Consider the following 15,437-nt stretch of genomic DNA (forward strand, 5'->3'; position numbering starts at 1 on the left):
CAAATATCACTTCTTACACTTGTATTTACATATTAAATGGAGGTGTAATAATGATATCATGTAGGTACATTATTGCACTTTATACACAGTTTATAATCTTTGTTTTTGAAATATGATGTTGTATTTAAATCTCTGCAGCATCTAACTGTATAAAATAGCTGTGGTTGTTATTCTAACATCCAGTGAGTTAATAACTTTCTTCTCACTAGCCATCTCTTTCAGTTTGAGATCTGTCTTCTTTTTCCCAGAGTTCCTCTGTCTCCTCCCAGATGGCATTTTCCCTCCTCAGTGCAGTAATTGCAGCAGACATCTTAAATAAGGGCAAAACCTTACATAACATTATTGGTTTAAGGGGGGGGAGAAACTGTCTTTAAACATATTTGGAAGTAGGGTTACCAAGGGCAAGATTTATCAAGCTCTGAATATGAAAATTCTCATATTTTTCTCCTAAAATAAAGTTACAGTTATATCAACATATTTATTAAAGTTGATGCACCAGAAAAGTCTCTATTTTTCAGATATGCGAATAAAGTGACTTATGTTCACTGGCAAGTTTTAGAATTTTGAGAATCAATTGTCTGGAAATGCCTAATACTTACGTATACACTTTTCATACACGCCTTTTTTTATTCGCAATTATCTTGTATTTATCAAAATTGTCGCATGTCATATTCACTTTTTCTATATTCACCAATTTTGAGGTTGCGAGATAGTGGAAAAGAGCAAGTAGTTGTTTTTTGTTGTTCTTGGTTGCAATGGAAAATTTCCTTTTTCTTGCGGTTATTGCTGTTTCTCGAAACAGAAATCGCCCACAACAGGTCGCAGATCAAGATGCGGATCAAGAAAGAAGAAGAAGGGTTCCAAGAATTTTTCGTTTAAGAATTGGTTTGGAAGCTCTTTCTGACCAAGAAGTAAAAAGAAGATTCCGACTGAATAGACAGTCCTTAATTAATTTATATCATCTAGTTGAGGCTGATATCGACCCAAAGACAGGAAGGACCCATGCTCTTCCAGGCATGATAAAATTATTGGCTGCTATCCATTTTTTGGCTACTGGGTCTTTCCAATCCGTCAGTAGTATTGTTGTGGGCCTCAGTCAACCTTCTTTTTCAAGGCATCTGAGACATGTGCTCAAAGCTATTTTGAAGCATTTGAAATTATTTATTCATTTCCCTAATAATTCTGAAGGTTGGCAAAGTTTGAAAACGAATTTTTTTAAAGTTGCCGGTATGCCCAATGTCCTAGGGGCTATTGATTGCACACACATCCAATTGAGACCTCCGCAACACAAAGAAGAGCAGTTTAGGAATCGGAAACATAACCATTCCTTAAATGTACAAATGGTTTCTGATGCAAAGCTTAAAATAATGAGTGTCCGCTCAAATTTTCCTGGGTCATGTCATGACTATTATATTCTTCAACAGTCGGCACTTTATCGTATGTTTGAGTCTGCAGAGATGCCTGATGGATGGCTATTAGGTAATTATGTATATTATTCCTTTGTTTGATAGTCTATTTCCCATTTAATTTTCCACTTTGTTTTCTTTTATTGGAAATGTTTTCTAATTTATTTACAATCTTTTTCTTTGTTAGGAGACAGTGGATATCCTTGTCGGCACTGGCTCATGACACCATTTGCAAATCCTAGAACCGACGCTCAGAAAAAATATAATGATGCTCATCGGAGCACTCGCTCATCCATTGAACGCACCTATGGTTTATTAAAAACTAGATTTAGGTGTCTAGATAGATCCGGTGGAGTGCTGCAATATGAACCGTGCAAGGTATCCGAAATCATTTTGGTGTGCTGCATTTTGCACAACATAGCGCTGCAAGAAGGAGATGTGGATGTCACTGTCCTCAGTTATAATGATAACAATGAAGATCTTGATGCTTCAAGAGATTCCACTGCTGGTGGTGTAGAAGTTCGGAATAACCTTGTTGCTAGATATTTCTCATGTTAGTATATTTTATTATCGTTATAAACAATGCCTTTTTTAATTAGTCTGTGCTTTTCCAAATTTAAAATATATATATTTTTTCTTCTTTTTAAAGGAATCAAATGCGGTGTAAAGAAAATAAAGAAGAATGAATCCAGTTCAAGCTATATCGATTCAATAGTTTTGTTAATCGTTCATTAAAATTTTTTGTTAAATACATATTTATTTATTTTATCTTGTTATTTTTTGGACAAAAGCATCATGGGTAAATCAATTTGTTTTCCGCTACAATCTTCAAATAATTAAATGAATATTTGATTGCCTATATGGATCTTAAAAGTGGAATTTTCACAATAATGTCCCTTTAACCCTTCATTTTAGCATTCATCAGTTTTTGAATATAATTAATTTTGAAAAGAATACCAAAAGAACAAAGCTGAATTGTTGATAAAAGTAATTGTTTTTTTGTTTTTTTTTGTTTATGAAAAGCCCTATCTGAATGTTGAAAGTTTATTGCTTTTATGACTGTCCCTTTAATGAGTAAGGATTTGCAGACAACAATATACTGCTTCAAATAGTATGTAAAGCGAATGTGCTATTTACTATCCAGTAAACATCTTTCTAATTTACTTATATTATCTAATTTGATTTATTCTCTGGATATTCTTTGCTGAAAAGCATATCTAGATATGCTCAGTAGCTGCTGATTGGTTGCTGCACATAGAAGCCTTGTGTGATTGGCTCACCATGTGCATTGCTTTTTCTTCAACTAAGGATATCTAAAAAATTAAGCAAAATAAATAATAGAAGTAAATTTTAATGTTGTTTAAATTTGTATTCTCTATCTGAATCATGAAAGAAAGATTTTGGGTTTAGTGGCCCTTTAAGTACATCTTAACATAAAAGACCTTTCTTACAGTTATGCTGCATCATATTCAATTGTTTCAACATTTTTTTATATCATGTCCCTTTAAAATAAAGGTGTAACCAATACTGTTATATTAAAGGTCCATTATATACAAATGTTCAAACCCAAAAACTTCAAAATTGTTGAATGTGTAATATAGGGATTAGCTATCATTGTTAAACAACAAACATTCATGTTTTGTCTGTCTCTTTAAAATCAACAATGATATGTCTTTAATAATTGATGGCAAAAAATAAATTCATAGACAGTGGAGGAGAAGAGCATCCTTTTATGATGGAGGAAAAGAGCATCCTTGTCTCTTTAGTGCTGTGTCTTACATAATTTTTTTTTGAAAATATACATATTAATTGAAAAAAAAAATAATCCCTCAGTTAAACATTATTATTAAAAGCCATAAGCATCATAAATACTAATAACAATGATGCAAAAATATTTATTTAAGTATCCTTAATTTTTTAAAAGTATCTTAAATGTCTAAATTATAAACTATAAAAACAAACAAAAAAAAACATTAGCCAATAAAAGCGCATGTTTTCCTATTTTTGGATCAGAGTGTAAAATGCCTTTTACCAGGAAGCCCAAATTCACTCTGGGAGAGCTTATTATTATAACTGCATTTATGAGGAAATATTTTCCAAAAAGAATTGGGTGGGGGGGGGGGGGGTATATGGTGTCATTCAAGACCAGAGAAATCTAATTTTGTCAGAAATTACCCGTAGGGTCCGCAGAGTGGCTGGGTTTAGAAGGAGCCAGTGCGACTGTCTTAAACGCTTTTCTGATCTAAGCAGAAGAGATAAAGAATTAAAAAGATCGATTATAAGGTTTCTTCGAGAATGTAAGTATAATATAAGGATTATTTATTTTCTGTGCACTAAGAATTAAATATATATTTGAATCAAGGTATATGTTACATTCTATTATATTTGATTCAATTTTTTTTTTTAGTTTGCCCTAACAAGAAATGTTTTTATTATGCCCCAAGAAAGGATCCAAAAAACACTGTTGCAACTTTTAAAAAAATATTTATATACATTAATGTTCATGAAAATGAAAGTTATAATTATAGAGTGCGCAATTACGCAATAGCGTTAGTGCCACATGACTTTATCTTTTTTGCTTGTCCCCCAAAAAGGTATCGTGGAACGCCTGTTATTATGCCCCATGAAAGGATCCAAAAAAACTGTTGCAACTTTAAAATAAAATTTATAAACATTATTGTTCTTGAAAATGAAAGTTATAATTATATAGTGCGCAATAACGATTGCCACATGACTTTTCATTTTTTACTTGTGCCCCAAAAAAGGTATCGTGTAATGTTATTATGCCCCAAGAAAGGGTCCAAAAACACTGCACTTTCAACAAATATTGTTAATTATTGTTCTCGAAAATGAAAGTTATAAATATAGAGTGCACAATGATTGCCACATGACTTTTTCTTTTTTGCTTGCGCCCCAAAAAGGTATCGTGGAACGCCTTTTATTATGCGCCAGGATACATTCTTGGGGCACAAGTAAAAAGAATGTCATGTAGCAATAACGCTATTGTGCACTATATAATTGTTTTTAACAAAAGGAAATCTTAATTTAATATTTTTTTTTTTATTGGATCAGACAGGAGAGAAAAAATAAACAAAAGATGCCCTAAATATCTGAAGAATATGGAGGTTATTAGTGACGAAACTTCAGGATCCCCACCTATGCCCTTAGTTACACTAGAAAATAGGAAAATTTCTGTGATTGAAAATCCTTTAGAAGCTAATACAGAAGGTATGGTACATTTTGTAACATTTTTTATACACTCTGTTATTGATTACTCATATATAACCAAAAGTGTTTCACATAAATTTTATTTGTATAATACCCATGAAATAACGTCCCCAAATTTTGTAAAATTACAAAAAAGCAAAATAGGTTATCATGTTAATGTCCAATGCTCTCTCTCTATCTCCCTCTCTTTTGCTGTCTCTCTCCCCTTCTTTTGCTCTCTCTCTCCCCCTCTCTTTTGCTGTCTCTCTCCCCTCTCTCTTGATTTCTCTCTCCCCTTTCTCCCCCCTCTCGTTTGCTGTCTCTCTCCCGTCTTGTGCTCTCTCTCCCTCCCCTTTCTCCCCCTCTCTTTTGCTGTCTCTCTACCCTCTCTCTTGCTCTCTCTCTCTCCCCTTTCTCCCCCTCTCTTTTGCTGTCTCTCTCCCCTCTCTCTTGATTTCTCTCTCCCCTTTCTCCCCCCTCTCTTTTGCTGTCTCTCTCCCCTCTCTCTTGCTCTCTCTCTCTCCCCTTTCTCCCCCTGTCTTTAGCTACCTCACTCCCCTTTTTTTGCTCTCTCTCTCCCCTTTCTCCCCTCTCTCTTTTGCTGTCTCCCTCCCTCTCTCTACCCGCTATGTCTTTTGAGCTCTCTCACGCCCGGAAATGCCAACCTCACACCACCCTCACACCCGATCAGCACCAGCAAAGATTGCAGGTCTCTACTGCGCATAACAGCTTTGGACAAACACAAAAGGCCTATATTATATATATATATTTTTTTTTTGTTATAGAAGCAGCAGTAGAAATTTCAACGGAAGAGCCCGATTTTGTTCTTCCTATCAAAAGACCCAAAATCACGGTAGAACATTCTTCTGAATCCAATTCTGTGGGTTTTGAAGGTTGGTTTTTGTATTTGTAATATATTGATTGTACTTTTCTATATGCATCTTTCTTTGAATATGGTAATCCGTTTCATTAATTTGTTTTATTCATAGATGATGTGGAACCAGAAGAATCAAGTTCAACAAGAAACATTGGTACATGTAAGTACAAATTATTTACTTTTTTTTTTAGTCATCATTATTATTATTATTTTTATATATATATATATATATATATATATATATATATATATATATATATATATATATATATATATATATATATATATTTAATAATGTATATATATGTATATATATATATATATATATATATATAAATATATATATATATATATATATATATATAAATATATCGATTTATTAACAAATATTTATCCATTCTAGGATGTTTGTGGAAATGTTCTCTATAACTACTTGATTTTTGAAAAGCAAACAAAATATCATTCATATACGCATTTGGATACAGCATAAAATTTGAAACATCTTTCTAATTTACTGATATTTTCAATATCCAAACTTAGATAATTGGAGTAAATTATAAAGTGTATTCAAATTCTCGGTTCTATATGAATCATGTAATGTTGATTGTCACATTAATATATATTATAAACTTAACTTTATAAAAAATGTTCAAAATGAATATTAAATCTTACTAACAATTTTTTTATTAAATTTTTTAATCTTTAACAGAGGTAGTCGAAGAAGAACTTGGACTCATCTCAAGAGAGACAATAATTGCTGAATTTGATCGTTTAGAAGTAATGATGCACACAATTACAAGAAGCATTCAAAATTTTAGAAGAGCCATCACTGAGCAAATGTATTAAAAAAATAGTAACCCAAAAAATTTATGTTTCTATGTTTGAATTATACTTTAAATTTTGGTTTATGTTCGATAAAAATTATTCTATTTTAATATATGTGTCTGTTATTTTTTTAAAAATGTAAAGATTAAGAAAAGATAAATACATTCAAATGGCATTTATATTTTTTAAATGAAAATATGATATGTTATTACTAATAACCAACATTTAATACATTAACTGTTTTAAAAAAAAAAAAACTTTAAGAAACCCCCCCCCCAAAAAAAAATCAATGATTCTCATTTCTTGTTTGGAAAATATTCACTAGTAATGCAAGCAACCTATTTGTCTCTTGACGTGCAAGTAAACTCTGCCTGTCAATTTCCAAACGTTCACTTTGCAGGTCACTCATCTGTTGAAAAAAAGCCCTTTGTTCGTTCTGAAAATTTGTGGCTAATTGTAGAATGTTAACCAAATTTAATGATATTGCTTCTTCAGTTGGTGGTTGTGCTTCTTGGTGGATATCTTCGTGTACATCTCCAATTTCTTCTTCAGGTACATCTACATTTGTACTTGAGGAATGTACAGGAGATGTCTCCTGAATTGGTTGTAAATTCACAACGTATTCAACATTTTCAGAATCATTTATAATAAAGATAAACAATTATTTCATTTTGCCAATGCCACCTATTATAGATTACTATCATCTTTCACTGAAAATATGACAATGAAATTTAAAATTGATTAGAATTTAAAAGGACAGAATACACATGTTTCAGCATCTTCAAAGTATAATATGCCAAAACAATTACATTCAAATTTTTTAATTGCTGGATATAAGCAACTTTCAATTTCACTACAATTGTCAGCTTTTATTAATTCTATTGTTATCTATATGTTATAAGCTGGAATGAAATTCTTAGCATCCATCATATTTTAGTTTCAGCACCATGGTCAGTGCTTCCAATAAACAAGCGCTAACCATGGTGCTGATCCTAAAATGGGATGGATGCTAAGATTGACATTCCATCTTATAAAATATAGATAGCAATATAATTAATAAAAGCTGACAATTGTAGTGAAATTGAAAGTTGCTTATAATTTCATGCTGTATCTGAATCTCAAAAAAAAAATGGGTTAAGTGTCCATGTAATAATGTTTTAATATGATATGCACACAAAAAAAAAAAATAAAGTATACATTTAAATTGATTTAGCTTTACCTTCAAAAAGGAGCAAAGTTTCCTCTCCTTCAATATTCTGATCATTCTCATTCTCTTCTTTAAAAAAAAATAAAAAAAATTATAGAGACAAAATACATATAGCACCCTCTTGAGGGACAATATAGGCACAAATACCTACCAACTTCTTGCAGGACGCTGCTGCAAGCGGCAATCTCTGTTAATGCATGAGCATCTGATTGTGTAGGTGGGGATCCTATAAAAAAAAGGGTAATCAATAGCCAAGATTAATGTAATATATCCATTAAAGTGAAATAAGCAATGCACAAAATTGGAAATATATTACTGCATTATTTAAGTAACTTCCATTACAAACAAAAAGTGAAATACAGATTGAACATCAAATGTGCTTTTCAACAAAGGATTCAAAGAAAACAAAAATAAATGTAATATAACCAAAAAAATTGTATTTGAAATCAATCTGCAGTAATGAGTTAGGAAAATTAAAACATTTATCGATTTCAATTAGGATTTGAATACTTCATTAGCAATATAAATATAATAATAATAATAATAATAGTTTAACTGCATAATTGTCTGTGTATCCTTGGACTTCAATTCCCTTCACAACCTCAGGCCCCATCAAATTAAGAACTTTCTTCTCATACTCCATTAGATCAGCAGTATATCCTGGACCGCCCCCTGTACCTCTTGCTGAATGTTTTTCTTTGCATAGTTTCATTTTAATTATTCTTTTTATATCCGAATTTTTTTTTTTACAATTATTTACATTTTTGGGGTTTATACCCTGCGCAGATACCTCCTGATTTATATCTTGCCATATCTGCCTTTTACGTGCCATATGTGTCTGCCTGCTTCTACAGCCTAGCAGGACATCATAGTGATTTAAAAATGTTTCTACCAGAACATTGTTTTGAGATAGGCTAAAATGTATATTTCGACCACCTTTTGTTTTGCTGGCAGTTGATGCGTTTACCTGTAGGCCAGCAGCAGACATAATAAATAAATAATTTAAGATATAAAAAAATATATCAATTATTTTTTGGATAAAAAATTATAAATATACAAATTTTAAAAAATAGCTGAGTAGAAAAATATGAAATATATTAATAAATATATATATATATATATATATATATGTAAATATATATAACAACAAAACAAATTATAAATAAAAATATATATTATGAAAAAGAACAATGAAAAGAAATAGTTTTAGGGACCAAATGAGGGCAACTTTACAGTGTGCAGAAGCGCCAATAAAGGGGCACAATAAAAACAACTTTAATCATAAATAAGAAATAACAATAAGAAACAATCATGTGTTTAATTTCTTTTATTTTAATAGGACAATAACAATAATAACAATGAAACTATTTCCGGGAGTTAAAGTCATGATAATAACTTGCGAGTGATAAATAAAGTGAAAATCCTCGCATTCTCCGAGAAACTATACTAGTCATTCGCTTGTCATCGCAAAAAACTTTTGCACGAAATTAGTCTCAACAATAATGATAAATATTGGCGAATAATTGGATTTCGGAAATTGCGAATAGCAACGAAAATTTCCGCAACTTTTTTTGCGCATTTTTTCTGAGCTTGATAAATCTTGCCCTCAAGTGTCAGTATTCAACTGGATAGCTCAGTATTTTAGCAGGCTGTCCAGTAAAATCTTCATAAAAATACTTAACAGTTAATTGTCCAGGTTATTTTTTAATACCCCTTAGTTTTGGCTTCATAGATTCCTATGTCTCAACACATTACAAATATGGATAATAAAAGAAGTGAAAGGCAGTCAAGGGGGTTAAATCACTTCTTATATGTGTCAGACAAATAGGCGGAATTATGTATTTATAGGCTACAAAATAACTGCTGTGATAAACAACTGTTGTGAAAAATATGCATGGTGAGATCTAGATTGGGGGTTAAGGACAGGTAGAGATTTTGGAGGTTCATTATGTGAATCTCAAAATTTTGCTGCATCATAACAGGCATTTTTAAATGTTGGGCCCTCATTGCATTTACACATGAATTTTAACTTTTTTTCTGTGTGGTACCCACTCAATTATACCCCATTGTTTCATCAGACCAAGCATTTAAAAAAAAAAATAACTTTAGTTTGCAAAAATATCATAATTTGGCAAAATACCACCATATAAAAGTAAAAAAAAAATTGTGTCATTTTCTGTGGTGAACATTGTAAATAGCAGAATATGAGCATAGTTGCCAATATTTAAAGGGTCATAATACCCAAATGATTAAACACTTGAAAGTGATGCAGTATAACTGTAAAAAGCTGACTAGAAAATATCACCTGAACATCTCTATGTAAAAAAGAAAGATATTTTACCTCAAAAGTTTCTCAGTAGCCACATCCCATTGTAAATGATTTCTAAGCAGCATATTAGTATGTCTGTCCCGGGACAGCCGAAGGGGCGAGCTTACGTGCACTCTCATCTTATTTCCCTATTCAGTTTAAAGGAAGTTTGCTATGAAATCTCATGAGAGTTAAGTGAAATCTGATGAGATCACAGTAAAAGAGTTCATGACCTCAGCACTGCTGATGCTGATTGGCTGCTGTTCATTTCTCCATTTTTTTTTTTTTTTAACTGCACAGACCTAAAGACCTAAACCATTAAAGATTGGATTTGCACGAGTGATGCAGCATAGCTGTAAAAAGCTGACTAGAAAATATCACCTGAACATCTCTATGTAAAAAAGAAAGATATTTTACCTCAAAAGTTTCTCAGTAGCCACATCCCATTGTAAATGATTTCTAAGCAGCATATTAGTATGTCTGTCCCGGGACAGCCGAAGGGGCGAGCTTACGTGCACTCTCATCTTATTTCCCTATTCAGTTTAAAGGAAGTTTGCTATGAAATCTCATGAGAGTTAAGTGAAATCTGATGAGATCACAGTAAAAGAGTTCATGACCTCAGCACTGCTGATGCTGATTGGCTGCTGTTCATTTCTCCATTTTTTTTTTTTTTTACCTGCAGCTGAGCAGCAGCTGAGTATAACATTTTACACAGAACTTACTCTGCTGAGCTGAGGAGATTGTGAGGTAAAATATCTTCCTTTTTTACATAGAGATGCTCAGGTGATATTTTCCCGTCAGCTTCTTACAGTTATACTGCATCAGTTTCAAGTGATTTAGCATATGAGTATTATGTCCCTTTAATTATTTTTTTTTCCAGGGAGCAGGGATACTTTGCAGCAGACCAAGCAGGGTGAGCCAAGGATACTTTCCACCCATTCCCTAAAGGAAAAAACACAGGATCAGGAAAAATAGCTTATTGTTACAGTGATTATAGTATTTTTAATATCTTTATATCTGATACGCAATAATAATTTACCAAAGGGCCTTTAGCAAAGCAGCATATCATTTTTAATACTTATACACACACACACACACGCACATACATATACTTACACGCACGTACACACAAACACACACATATATATATATATATATATACACACACAAACACACACATACATACAAATACATACACACACATACTGTATATATATATATATATATATATATATATATATATATATATATATATATATATATATATATATATATATATGATTTCAACATAGGACTGCACTCACTGGATTTTCAGCATAAAAACTTATTTATTGTGGTAACGTTTCGTAGTCCACAGACTCCTTCCTCAGACCAGAACAAACATGCAAGTGAACACAGTGACTTATATATACATTAAGCCCCACCCATCAAACAAACTGAGTGTGAATTGCGCCAAAACCGTGGTTGTCATGGTGATGGCCCCCTATACCAAACAGTATTACCATAATACTAACATAATGAAATATAGTAAACAGATATCCAAACATATCATTATAACAATGTACGTCCATGTAGTACAACAATTATGTTATCAAACTGCAATAAGTTAAAAGTAATCTAGCACGATATTCATGTTACAGAGTCACATTAGCATAGGAGAAACAAGTCACTGTTACTTATCCATTATGCTTATCTAACCGGTTGCCCATATGTAGCAGTTAACATCATTTCCATAGTCATGGTTATATCATAATCACATAGTCACACATAGCCTAAGCTAGCACTGCACAGACCTAAAGACCTAAACCATTAAAGATTGGATTTGCACGATCTATGCCACTGATATTATAAAAGCACAATGTATGTCAAGTCTTTACAATAATCGTCAAATTGTCTTGAATCCTACCTTATACTAAATTGCCTGTTCTGTATCCTTAGTCCGAATTACTTAATATGGCCAGAATAGTTGTCAAATGTGTAGCTATAATAATCCAAGCTGTACATAAAAGAGACGCTGAGCAGAGAACTCCGGCATCCGTGTTATAGCAAAACGTTACCACAATAAATAAGTTTTTATGCTTAAAATCCAGTGAGTGCAGTCCTATGTTGAAATCCTGTGAATACTACTGACCTGGCACCCTGGTTGATGACTAGAGGAGATTTGGAGTGCAGATATGCATGGAGGATATATATATATATATATATATATATATATATATATATATACAGGTATATATATTATACTTTGTGCATCAGTTGTATTCAAATTGGACATGGGTATATGAGAAAGTACTGTGCACAACTTTTTCGTCTTCTGTGTGTGGAATGAATGTTTGTTACGTCCCTTCTACTCAGTGTGTAAGAACAGGGCAAAAGTATGTGCATAATTCTGATGCAGACTTCTATTTTGGAAATTGAGTGACACCCATGTTCGGTGCTGCATGGGTAGGGAAGGGCAGATCTTTTTCAACTAACAAAGATTTGCACAAAATATAAATAAAATTAATGCTCATTCAGGAAAAGCTAAAAAAAATACATGTCCCTTTAAATATATATACAAAAGTAACAGCATTCCCCAAATGCAAGGACTGATATTGTAATAAAGTTACACATAAGAACCTGAAAGTAATAACCCTGTAGGAAAAAATTGAAGGAAGGGTTATGTGACCCCATTAGGGCATGGGGTGAAGAAAAAGGACAAGGGGTTGGGCTAAAGAGGGAGGGTTGATAAACCCACAACAGGAAGTAGCAGCAGTCATTTGATATCAGGAGCAGCACGGTGGAGACATTTTTTTTCTTACCTGCAATGGAAGCTTTATTGGCAGAGTTGATGGAGGTGGCCAGGCAGAAGGGAGTCGATTGGATTAGGGAGCACCTAGGTATGGCTGGGGAAGCAGCCATAGGTGTGGAAGCAGCGAGTTTGAGTCCCAGGGAGCCTGTTTCCAGGAGGGGTGGATGGCCTGTAAGGAGGTTTAGGCCGCCTGAACATTTAAGCCCGGACCTAAACACCGGTAGGACATGGAGGGGGAACAGCAGGCCTACCTGTAACCACTGTCCCTTTAATTAAGGGAGGCTATTCTTCCTCCAGCCCTATATAATGCATCACCTGCCTCAATACTTTGCTTGATTAATCTATGATTCTGCTCTCAGGCAGTGTCACACTGAACTCTGAATGTGAGTTCTTTCTTCAAACTCTCGTTTGCAGCCAAGGTAACCTCTCTGACTTTTGGACCCCATCTGTAGCCAACTGATTTAAGCACTAACCTCTTTTGTGCTAAACCGGATCAAAAGACTGCTTTCTATGGTCACACCTCCTACGATATGCTTCTACAGCTGAGACGGATCTGACAGTTTCCCTGTTCAGCTCCCTGCCGAGACGTCACTTCCGGTTTACTGTACAGCAACCGCAGCTCCTCTGCCTAACTCCCCGGCACACACAGGCTGCTTCTGGGCTCTTAGAGAGAAAGAGAGGTTGTACGAACTTATCCTCTATCAGGTAAGTCTGTTAAGCGTTCCAGACATCTGCAGTTTGTTTTCCAGCTCTGTCACAGGCATTGCCCGATAAGTCCTGAAATATACACTGCTTTGTTACCATAATTGCATAGAGTATTAAGCTTGTTTGCTGTTTTGCACCCTGAATCACTTGCGAGTTTCCTGACAGTGCTTTTAACTCCTAAAGGCTGTCTTTGTGATATTCATTCAGGGCTGTAACAGCTCATCATATACAAAACCTTATTTACATGTGTTGCCTAACCAACTCTGCAGTTGTGATTTACTCTGTAAAAAGAAGATATGCTGTTATGAATCTCTCCTAGATCCTCTGATATCAAGAGTGTGACATATTAATCAAGCCATAAAAATGGATATAAATCCAGCAGACATAAGCGCTCATGTAGCCACTCTTGCTCAAAGAGTTGATACCATAGCAGATACTGTAAGGGAACTGCAGGTAGAGACTCAGAGTATTAAAACTTTTATTAGAGAATATGTAAATATACCCAAACCAGATTTCCCACCGGAACCACAGGTATCTCTGCCAGAGAAGTTCTCTCGAGAACGCAGCCAATTTAGGCAGTTCAGAAATTCATGCATACTTCTATTTCGTTTAAAGCCCCGTACTTATGCCACTGACACTATTAGGGTACATACTCTCATCTCCTTCCTTAGAGGAGAGCCCCGTGCTTGGGCTGATACTTATTTTGAGAGACAGGACCCCATACTGAATTCACTAGATCAGTTCCTTCAGGCTATGTCAGATCTCTAAGAGGATCCTTGTTTGCTTTCACTGGTTTATTTTTTTTTTCTTTTCTTTCTGTTGCTGGGTAAAAATGTCAAGTCCTCAAGTGTGTGAAAATGATACATCTCCCTGTTCAAAGATTAAGATTCTGAAAAAAATAGCATCCTATGCTGGTGTCTGTAAAGAGGTAGAGAATGTGGGCAGCACAGAGCAGAAGTCTCCCATAGGAAGACGTTTCTTGAACGGCAGAAAGAGGATTGGCAGACTGGCCAGGTTTCTTCTTTCTATTGCTCCTCAAAGTCTACAGTGTGCGTTGGGGTTCCACTCAGCAGATTTCCTAGCAAAGTCCTCTGGTTCAGAAGAGGTCAGGAAGTCCCCTTTGAAACCAAGTGGGAAGGGCAGCAAGAGGAAACAAGATGATATAGATATTATGGAACGACATAGCTGGGTGCCATTTATGAATGAGGATCTTCCAGATGAGGATCAAGTAGATGACCTCACTTATGAACCCAGTAATTCAGAGACAGATAGTGAAGAGCACCATTCCATAAATGACACTGAGAGTGACCTTGAGGTAGAAGAGAAAGATGGAGTTAAGATGTTGAAAAAATCTCAGAAAAAAACAGAGGAAGTACATAATAAAGAGGAGTCTGTGCAGCAGGATAACCAAACATCTGCAAATGAGGAGCAGAAAGCAAATCATGAGGAACATCAGCCAAATTCCTCTACAGAATGAAACCCTATAGACAGGTGAGGACCCCGGATACTTCCGATTCAACTCCTCCTACTCCTTTGGTCGAAGAAGAGGAATGTGAGGTTGAAGACATTATTGATTCTCGTTATGTCAAAGAGGAACTCCAATATTTAATCAGATGGGCACATTATACTTCAGAGGATGATTCATGGGAACATTCTTCCAACTTATCTTGTCCGAACTGGTATCACAGTTCCACAGTCGTCATCCGGACCGTCCTAGACCATGAATCACGGAGTGCTTCCTTGGGGGAAGTATCATGTAACCACTGTCCCTTTAATTAGGGGAGGCTATTCTTCCTCCAGCCCTATATAATGCATCACCTGCCTCAATACTTTGCTTGATTAATCTATGATTCTGCTCTCAGGCAGTGTCACACTGAACTCTGAATGTGAGTTCTTTCTTCAAACTCTCGTTTGCAGCCAAGGTAACCTCTCTGACTTTTGGACCCCATCTGTAGCCAACTGATTTAAGCACTAACCTCTTTTGTGCTAAACCGGATCAAAAGACTGCTTTCTATGGTCACATCTCCTACGATATGCTTCTACAGCTGAGACGGATCTGACAGTTTCCCTGTTCGGCTCCCTGCAGAGTCGTCACTTCCGGTTTACCGTAC

The 15,437-nt window shown here is 34.5% G+C and overlaps 1 protein-coding gene across 1 annotated transcript; it reads left to right on the forward strand.

The window, feature by feature from the left end:
• Positions 1-14,158: 14,158 nt before the first annotated feature.
• On the forward strand, positions 14,159-14,803 carry LOC128636260 (uncharacterized). Its single transcript, XM_053689296.1, has one exon. It carries the CDS (start codon positions 14,159-14,161, stop codon positions 14,801-14,803), a length of 645 nt encoding a protein of 214 aa, XP_053545271.1.
• Positions 14,804-15,437: the final 634 nt, after the last annotated feature.

This window comes from Bombina bombina, chromosome 7, assembly GCF_027579735.1.
Source record: "Bombina bombina isolate aBomBom1 chromosome 7, aBomBom1.pri, whole genome shotgun sequence".
NCBI lineage: Eukaryota > Metazoa > Chordata > Amphibia > Anura > Bombinatoridae > Bombina > Bombina bombina.